The 9,670-nt window shown below is 57.4% G+C and overlaps 1 protein-coding gene across 1 annotated transcript; it reads left to right on the top strand.

The window, feature by feature from the left end:
• On the top strand, window positions 1-4,451 carry NGB (neuroglobin). Its single transcript, XM_055536449.1, has 4 exons — window positions 1-368; window positions 1,781-1,892; window positions 2,499-2,618; window positions 3,997-4,451. The coding sequence occupies exons 1-4, from the start codon at window positions 280-282 to the stop codon at window positions 4,129-4,131; spliced, it is 456 nt and encodes a 151-aa protein (XP_055392424.1). The 5' UTR covers window positions 1-279; the 3' UTR covers window positions 4,132-4,451.
• Window positions 4,452-9,670: the final 5,219 nt, after the last annotated feature.

The following is a 9,670-nucleotide window of genomic DNA, read 5'->3' as shown; positions in this document are numbered from 1 at the left end:
GCACAGCGGCCGGGAGCGGGGGTACCTGGAAGCGCCGGGCCGGCGGGGGCGCCTCCACCTGGGCGGGGAAGGAACGGTGGCTGGACCATCCACGCCCCCCAACACACACTCCCCCGCCCCCGCACCCAGGCGCCCCGGCCGAGGCGCGGGGACCGTAGGAGGCGCCGAGTGGCCGAGACGCCGAGTGGCCGCGTCGCCGCGGAGATGGCGCTGCACGTGCGGTGACGGTGCCCGCGCCCCGAGGGTCCCAGCCCTGCGCCCCGCATCCCCGGGGCGAGCATGGAGCGCCCGGAGCCCGAGCTGATACGGCAGAGCTGGCGGGAGGTGAGCCGCAGCCCTCTGGAGCATGGCACCGTCCTGTTCGCCAGGTGAGGGCGGCCCGAGCGTCCCCGGGGGTGCGGGGAGCGGGGTGCCTCTCCAGGAATAAGTCGGAGGCGGCCGAGCCGGCGCCGGAGGAGCGGGGCGCGGCGACTAGTGGCGCAGCCCCTGCGGCTCTTCCCGCGGCGGCCGCGGCGCGTCTTGGCGAGCGCGCACACCCCGCTCCCAGCGGAGCTCTCTGGGCGCCGGCCAGGGTCCTCTCCCGCCGCCCATCTCCCTATACTCCGGGCCCCGCGCTGCGCCCCCTCCCCGGCCGTGTGCCTCCTGAGTGTTTTTTCCCTGGGAGATGACTACAGGGGTGCCCACCGCTGTCCCTACGGAGAGAAACCCAGGTGTCCCAAGGGCCTGCGTGGGAAGACTGTACTGGGCGCCTGGCCCGCAGGGCACGGGGTCTGGGCCCCTGAAATGTGCACTTCCAGTAATCAACTTCAGGATAAAGCTTTCCGAGGAAATGACAGGCTAGGACCTGAGACCCTCCAGGGAAGGGAGGACAGATGCTCAATTGTCACCACCCCAGAGGGGTGAGGGAGTGTGCAGACCCCAGGGGGGAGGGGAGGCTGCCTTTAACCTCAGCTTGAGGGTGTCTAGGTAGCCCCTCTGCCCTCACCAAGAAGACATGCCCCCTCACCATGGTTTTTCAAGAGCCTTGGCTCATTTAAGCCAGCCCAGAACTTCTGAAGAGGTTTTTGTAAAGCTTCCCCCTCGCAGACAAAAAGGGACTAAATTTAAAGTCTCAGCCCTCCCAGATATGGATGAGAGCTTATACTTGGGCCTCCAGCTTTCCCCAAACCTGCTCTTTTCTCAGGCACCCTCTGGCCATGCTGCTCCCAAGCTGTGTGGCTTGAGACGAATGACTCAACCTCTCTGGGCTTCTGTTTCCTCCTCTATAATATTGGGTAACAGTTACACCCACTGTTTAGGATTGTGAGGGGATATCTGAATAAACCACGTGCAAGGTACTCAATGCTCAGAAAGTGTTAGGGCTTCTGAATACTAATTATTATCGTTGCTGGGCCAAGCGCCTTTGGACAGGATGGGACTGGGGGGTTCTGATCCAAGAATGGGAGGGAGGGGAGGAGAAGGAGACAGATAGCGGGAGGGGGAGTCCCCACCACGGACTCTGGGCTTCCTGTTTGAGGACCCCTGCCTGTCCCAGCCCACACCCCTCCACGGTTTATGGGAGGGGCTTCCCTATGAGGCCTGGGGAACACATGTTTTCCACGATGCGGAAGAGGTAAGAGGGGCCAGTGGCAAAGCTGGCCAAGCGGTGCGTGCCAGGCTGAGGGTGAGCTGGAGTTTACACCCCAGGCTCTGCGCACCTGCCCCTGCTGCAGGGCAGCCAGGGCCCATGGAGCCTGGAGGGGCGACCCCCCCAGGGCTGACACCGGGCCTCCCCGCGCAGGCTGTTTGACCTGGAGCCAGACCTGCTGCCCCTCTTCCAGTACAACTGCCGCCAGTTCTCCAGCCCAGAGGACTGCCTGTCTTCCCCTGAGTTCCTGGACCACATCAGGAAGGTGAGGGGAGGTGGAGGGCCTTCCTGGGGGAGAACAGAAGAGAGAGAACCCGGGGTGGGAGAATTCCTTTGGCCTCCTGACCCAGCCCCGGGCTGTGCCCCTTCTCCTGCTCCCTCCTGTCGAAGGCATCTGCCGCTTTCCCTCTGTGCTGAACTGGGCAGAGTTGGGGCACCCAGTCAGCCAGCTGCTCCCAGCTCAGCCCTTTGCCCTTGGACTCGTCCCTTGGCTCCTGTAGGTGGTGTTGGTGCTGATCCATCAGGGACCATCTCCCTGTAAAAACCAAGCTGGGGTTTCCTTAGAGGCTGGTGGCTCTTACAGGGCCTCAGCGTTCTCCTGTCCCAGGAGGATAATACTGTCCAACAGGTGTGTCTAGGGCTTTGAGCCCCTCAGCAGAAGCCAGCTTCCTTCATGGCCTAACATTAGTAGTCTGGCTACCATATGCTGAACGCCTGCTGTAGGCAGAAACAGGCTGCCTTTTGTCTCTGATCCCGGATAAACAAGGGTCTTCTCTTCCTTCTGGTTGGGACCCCCAGGTTCGGGACTGGTTGTGAGCGGGGGCGGGGAGTTGCTCTGATCTCCGTTTCACCGCAACCTGGACTTTGGCAGGTGATGCTGGTGATCGATGCTGCGGTGACCAATGTGGAGGACCTGTCCTCCCTGGAGGAGTACCTGGCCGGTCTGGGCCGGAAGCACCGGGCAGTGGGCGTGAAGCTCAGCTCCTTCTCGGTGGGTAAAGGGGCCCTTCTCTCTCCAAAGCTCCTGGCCTGAGGCCACCACTCTCTCCCAGGCCCCTCCTGTCCACCTGTTCATCTCTCCCTCTCCTAAACCTTCAGGTGACTGCATTGTTAGGTACTTGCTGTGTGACCCTGGCACTGCCTTGACCTCTCTGAGCCTCCAATTTTTCTTCTCTGGTGTGGTTTCTCTTAGAACCCATAGAAAGTGAAGGAGCCTTTGGGATTGCTGCTCAGTTTTATATCAGCATGCCTAAAACCATCCCAGAACCAAACTGGCTTAAAACAATGACTTCTGATTTCCCTGGGCTCAGTTGAGCGGTTCTTCCGTCCCACGTGCTGTGGCTGGAGTCACGTGTGCACTGCATTCAGTTGGGAGCTCAGCTGGGGCTACAGTATCCAAGATGGCCTGTCATCCTTTGGGATCGCTCTCCCCGTGGCCCCTGATCGTTTGGTAGTGGAGCTGAGCTTCATTCCAGAGTAGCTGCTGAGCTCCAGGAGGGAGTATTCTAAGAGGACAAGCCAGCCTCTGCTTGTATCACTCACTAATGCCCTACTGGCCAAAGCCAGGCACATGGATGAGCCCCGTGTCAAGGGCGTGAACCCTTGAGGGCCCCCTCACAGGGGACCACTCACCTGATGGCCCACCGCACGGTCCAATCACCTTGTCAGATGTAAGCACCTTGAGGAAGGGACTGAGTTTGTCTTGTCATTCTCTCCATCCTCAGCACTAGTACAGCGTCTGGCCTTTAGTGTGTATTCAGGAAATATTTGTGGAATAAATACACTGTATTTTATAATTAATAATTAAAAAATGAGAGCCATTATTATTGCTGAAGACTTACTGGGTATAGATGCTGTGCCAAGAGCTTTTAGTAGATGATCTCTTAATCATTCCAACAATCTGATGAGTTGAAAGTTTCACTCATGAAGCAACTGAGGCTCAGAGAGGTTACCTAACTTGCTCAAGGCCACACAGCTCACAAGCACTAGAGTCAAAAAGTGAACTCAGGATGGCAGAGCCTGTGCTCTTAACCTCATGACTGCTGTCTTGCAGAGGAGGAAACAGGAGGAGGGACAGTGACTTTGCTTGGTGTGAGCTGGAAGTGCCAGGCAACCCCTCACCCCCTACTCATGGGGTAGCCGTGAGGCTGGGAGTGGAGCGAAATGCTTCGTTCACTTTAAAGCCTCACCTTTAAGTGGCACCCAGGGATTGGGGGGCAGACTCCTGCTCAGGAAGCATGGATCCTGTGCAGGAGAGCCAAAAAGCCCAGGAGTCCTTCCCAGGCCCCCAGCCTCAGTTTTCTCACCTGTGGAATGGGGGCATGCCTCCCTGCACCTAGGAATGACAAGTGCCCCCCTTGCCTCTGCAGACGGTGGGTGAATCCCTGCTCTACATGCTTGAGAAGTGCCTGGGCCCTGCCTTCACACCCGCCATGCGGGCTGCCTGGAGCCAGCTCTACGGGGCCGTGGTGCAGGCCATGAGTCGGGGCTGGGGTGGCGAGTAAGAAGCGGCGCTGCCCAGCGGTTTCCACCTGGTGGCCCTCCCCCGCCTGTCTCTGTCTGTCTGTTGGTCTGTGTCCATTGTAGCCCAGGCTCCCCTAGGCCTCCCTGCCTTGTGGTCCTTGTCCCCTTGGCCGTGCCAGGGAGGTGATGGAGCAGGGCTGGGCCTCAGTCCTGCTCACCCCCAACCGCAGGTGGGGTGGCTTTTCCTTTCCGATTTCCTTGAGCTTCCCCTAGCTTCCTCTCTGCCGGCCCAGCCTTCCCCTCTGGCCTCCCCACCCCCTCCTCCAGGAGGAGGAGCAGTGTTTTGGTGGCAGAGGTGGCATGGGGCCCAGGGAGGGCGGGGGGAGGCACGGGGCTTTGAGGGGTGGGCGCTCCCATCCTCCTCCCTGCCCGGGTGAGCCTGGGCTGAGGCGGGCAGTGGGCTGGCTGAGCTTCGAGCATGTTCCCAGCTCGCCTGCCCTCAGCACGTTTCTCTCCCAGCGGTGTGTTTGCTTTGCATAAGGAGAGAGGTGCGGGACAGCTCCAGCCTTCGTGGCAGAATCCCAGGCATCCAGAGCAGGTGGCTGGGAGACCAGCTGGCTCTGTGACGGGGCCCCTCCAGGTCTTGGCGGGGAGCAACCTCTTAGATGCCCCCCGACAAAGTAGTTTTTCTTTTCTCATGTCAGGTGGGAACTCCCCTGTATCTCTGTAGGAAGCAGCTATCCAGCCAGGGTGGGTGGGCTGGGGAAGGGCCAGGAAGCTGGGGGCTTCCTTCTCGAGAGACCCGAGTCTGTTCCCCAGCCCTGACTCCTGCAGAGCCTGAGGCTTATCCCTCGCCCACCCCCTACCTCTTTCTGCCTCTGCCCACACCAACAGCAGGTCCAGGGCTCCTATATTTAATACCTGCTGTGTGCCTGTACCTGGGCTTCCCAGGTGGCGCTAGTGGTAAAGAGCCTGCCTGCCAGTGCAGGAGACGTAAGAGATGCAGGTTCGATCCTTGGGTCGCGAAGATCCCCTGGAGGAGGGTGTGGCAACCCACTCCAGTATTCTTGCCTGGAGAATCCCCATGGACAGAGCAGCCTGGTGGGTTATGGTCCATCGAATCTCAAAGAGTCAGACACAACTGAACCGACAGCACGCACACACATGTGCCTGTACTTAGCAGGGTTGATGGACAACAGCAGGAGAGTCCCCCTTCCACGCTCCGAACTGCCTCCACTTTTATCTTTTGCTGCGTGCCGTGGTCGTATAAACTCACGAGAAATAAACCTGTTCTGTGTGCCTCTCTGACCCTCTGGGACTGGTCTTTTCTTTGGCGTTGGCTTGTGTCCAGATGAAGCTGCAGGGTGGTGGACGGAAGGTAATGTGGGAGGTCAGGGTCAGGAGGATCAAGGCCAGAGTGGGTGGAAAAGAAGGGAGGGGTGTGGGGAAGCCAGGGGCTGAGATGAAGCAAGGGGTCTGCGGTGGAAACTGGCCGGCAGGGCACACAGCCTGACTACATTTCCCAGTGTCCCTTGCATTTAGGTGAGCCGTGCAACTGAGTTCAGGCCAATGGAATATGTGGACATGTGTACCACTTCCAGACCTGGTCCCCCCAAACTCCTGCCTGCTCCTCTGTGCTCTGTCATCCTCCAGTCATCTTGATGCAGATCTCAGTGACCTTGAGGGCCATGCCTTGAACGTGGCAGACTCACAAGGTGGAAGGAGCCTGAGTCCTGGATCACTGCTTGGAGGAGAGCACCCCCTAATTAGAAGTGCCTTGCAGCATCTAAGCGCTTCCCCTGAATGTAGTGCAGGGGCTCATTCATTTTAATTTTACAGGAAAGAGACAAACTTGTGTTTGTGCCATTATACATTTGGGGGTTGGTTTATTTCAACACATACCCACACTAGTCTGGAGTCTGAAGCAGTTCATTGGCCGGGGGTCTGGGAGCCCACCCGCTGGTGGACAGGGTGAGGCCACGAATTGAATGGGCTAGGTGTCAGGACAGCAGCTCACAGCAACAAATCTTGCAGGGTTTCAGAAAAAAGCTTCTAGAACCTCTTTGGAGAGGTAGGTGCCAATCCCAGAGTGGACTTTTTAGGGAGACTAAATGTGTTAAGCTGGGGTGTACATATTGGAGTTGAAGACCAGCTGTGAGTGTAAGTAAGTGTGTATGTGTGTGTGTGTATGTGTATGTGTCAGGAGGAACAGGCAGGCAACCGTAGAGAGACAGCCAGGTAAATGGGGAGTGAGTGACTTTAAGAGTGGCCTTCATCCAAGCAGGCTTGGGGTTACCCCCTGCCTGCTCCCCACTTACTCCTGGCCTCCAACGTGTGGGGCCCTGGAGCTGGGCTGTGAGTAGCTGGAGGGGCTGCACCAGGCCAGCTGTCCTCACCCCGAGGTCTGATTTTCTCAGCCCAAGACCAATGCCACCAGTGCCGGCAGAGCCTCCCTAGCTGCAGCCAAGGCCTCACTTTTGTTAAGCTCTGGAGGCCAGGCCTGCCCGGCTCTGTGACTGCAGACCTTGGGTCTGGAGCACGTTAGGAATGCTTTTCCCCACTGGAGCATCAAAGGGATTTTTCTCTTGAGCCCCACAGGCTGCCATGTGGGGGGCCCACTCTGCTGTGTGACCAAAGAGTGGCTCAGACTCAGGTGGCCATGCCTAGCCTCAGGCTCCTGAAGCCTTGACACCCACACCGGAGACGGGGTGACCTGGCTCCGGATGGGCCGCACCCCCTCCTCCGATGTGTCTGGAGCCATCCTGAGCATGGGTGCTTTCGCCTCTCTTGAAGGTCTTTCTTGCACTTGTGCGTGTCTCCAAAAGAGTTGTCCTTCCTTGTCCTTCTCATGTCCTCATTCCCATGAAAGGATGGGAACCCATTTCTGCCAGGCTTTCGTTCCCCCGCCCCCAGCTCACCATCAAGGTCACCAGTAGCCTCCATCCTGCTCAACTCAGGGGTTGCGTCCCAGGCTTCATTTTGCTCTTCTGCTCAGCAGCACTTGGACGAGTTGAGCACTTTGGTGAGCACTTTTTTCTTTATTTTTAAACTTTTTATAGTGGAGACATGTTAACATACACAGAAATCAGAGCCTGACGGATCTCCAGGCACCCTTCACCCCTGCATCCGCATTGAGCAACTCAAGACCTCTTCCTGACTTCTAATTTTGCTGGACAGTTTCAAAGCTAATCCCAGATTTCGTGTTCTTCCACCCATAAGGTCTTCCATATGTTTTTCTAGCCAATTTTTTTTAAAACCTCTTAACCCACGCCATCAATGTACCTACCAGGATAAACAGTTATCTCAACACTGCCAAATGCACAGTCCATATTTGAATTTCCCTGGTATCTCAGAGATGTCTTTCTGCAGCTGGTTCATTCAATTCAAGATGTAATCAAGGGCCACACACTGGTTGTGCCTCTTAAACGTCTTGTTTTCTTCCAGCCTCTTGCTCTCTGCCCTGTGCCATTGATTTGTGGGTGAAACCTGGTCATTTGTTCCATGGCTTGTCCAGCATTTGACCTGGCTGGTGCCTCTTGGTGGCATCTCTGAGCTCGCCTGTCTCTGCCCGTATTTACTGCCAAGTGTGGTTTCAGGTGACCCCACGCCCTCCCCTCTGAGTCCCTTTCTTCCCTGACTTCCAGGACGCCAGGCTCTCCTGGTTTCCCCCCTTCCTCTCTGTGGCTCCTTCTCAGTCTCCCTTGCAGACTCTCCTCCCCATCTCCCTCAAACCGCCTGCTCACCTCTGCCTGCACCCCTGGAGGTCGCAGCCAGTCCCACGCTTTCCACACCATCCAGATGCTGAGGGCACCAGAGTTCACCCCTCCAGCCTAATTCGCCTCTACTCCAGACTCTGTCTCCAGCCATCCGCCCAACATTCACATCAGGCACCATCTCAAAGGTAACCCAACCCAGGTGGAGCTCTGGGTCTTCTTCCCAGACGTGCTCCTTCCCAGCTTTCTCCACCGTGGTGAACCAGTTTACTTGGTTGTTTGGGCTGAAGAACTGGGAGTCATTCTACCTCCTTGCTCAAACCTCACGCCGAATCTGTCCAGGAATCCATAATCCCTGTACCAAATCTCACTTCCTCTCTCCTCTTTTGCATGCCCTCTTCTTGTCTGAGCTACCGTGTGGTTGCTCCAGGCTGCCCTCATCACAGCCCCCCAAGGGGGCTTTCTGCTTCCGTCTTGTCCCCTCCCTGCGGCTTGTAAGGGGGTGTCTCTTCCCTGCTATGAATCCTCCAGTGGCCTGGCCCATGGAGCCCCGTTGCCTCCTCAGACCCCACCCCACCCCTCTGCCCCTCGCTCACTCTGTTCCGGCCACTGCGGCCTCCTCTCTGGTCCTCGGCCCTTCATGCACTTGTTTCCCCGCCCCCTTCACGCCACCTCCACTGGCTCACGTGTCTGGTTCCCCCGGAGCTTGTCCCAAGTCCTCCCCATCTCCAGACACTCTCCCATCCTGCTTTGTTTTTTTCTTCACTGCGCCTGTCCTGACATCCCACTACCTAAATGTGTTAATTGCACTTACATTCCATTGCAATCGACATGGGAAGGCTGTCAGGAAAGGCACTTTGGGCTCTGTGTTTGGAGGGGAGGGGAGGGGGGGTTCAAGCCATGGCTGAAGGTGCCGAGCTAGGCGGAAGTGACCCCCGAGGCTGGTCTGTGTCTCTCTCCGACCCAACAGTAGTACTTATTGCCAAGGAAGGTGATTACAACAGAAGTCGTACCCGCGCTAGGCGTTAATCACTGTAAGCCTAACGGCAAATGCTTCCTTGGGCCTAATCTTTGGTTATCTGCCAGGCACCTGCTATTTCAGCTCTTTGGAGGCAGAGTGAAAGGATGAGAGGTTATCCAGCTTGTATTTGTAACTAGGTACGGGCTACCGGGGGCTTTGCCGGTGGCTTCCCTGGTGGCTCAGACGGTAAAGCGTCTGTCTACAACGCAGGAGACCCGGGTTCAATCCCTGGGTCGGGAAGATTCCCCCGGAGAAGGAAATGGTAATCCACTCCAGTACTATTGCCTGGAAAATCCCATGGACAGAGGAGCCTGGTAGGCTACAGCCCATGGGGTCCCAAAGATTCGGACACGACTGAGCGACTTCACTCACTCACGGGCTACAAGGGGCTTTGCCGGTGGCTCAGCGTCAAGAATCCACCTGCCAATGCAGGAGACGTGGGTTCCATCCCTGGGTCGGGAAGATCCCCTGGAGAAGGAAATGGCAACCTGCTCCAGTATTCTTGCCTGGAGAATCCCCTGGACAGGGGAGCCTACAGTCCATGGGGTTGCAAAAGAAGTTGGATATGACTGAGCAACTAAATGACAACCAGCTACAGGGCTACCCCTTCCCGGAGGTGAAGGTGGTGTGAGGTGCTAGGACCAGCTGCCCTGGTTCCGGGAGGCTGGGATGGTTTCCTGATGGCTTCAGGAGAGCCTCGTCCACTCAACCCTCCTGCACCCCAGATTCACTGGGGGTATTGTGTGAAACAGAGGTGATCGGGCCCCACCTCATAAATTCTGGCTTGTTCAGCGAGGTGGCCTGGACGTTGGGATTGTTTACAATCTCCAAGGAGACTTCCATCGG

This window comes from Bubalus kerabau, chromosome 10, assembly GCF_029407905.1.
Source record: "Bubalus kerabau isolate K-KA32 ecotype Philippines breed swamp buffalo chromosome 10, PCC_UOA_SB_1v2, whole genome shotgun sequence".
Taxonomy (NCBI): domain Eukaryota; kingdom Metazoa; phylum Chordata; class Mammalia; order Artiodactyla; family Bovidae; genus Bubalus; species Bubalus kerabau.
This window is presented reverse-complemented; position numbering and strand designations above follow the sequence as displayed.

What these genes read in the sequence shown, in the direction of transcription:
- NGB (XM_055536449.1), top strand. Translation starts at nt 280, where the DNA reads ATGGAGCGCCCGGAGCCCGAGCTGATACGGCAGAGCTGGCGGGAGGTG. An exon ending in TCCTGGACCACATCAGGAAG is followed by an intron (nt 1,893 to 2,498) that starts GTGAGGGGAGGT and finishes GGACTTTGGCAG; the next exon opens with GTGATGCTGGTGATCGATGC. An exon ending in TGAAGCTCAGCTCCTTCTCG is followed by an intron (nt 2,619 to 3,996) that starts GTGGGTAAAGGG and finishes TTGCCTCTGCAG; the next exon opens with ACGGTGGGTGAATCCCTGCT.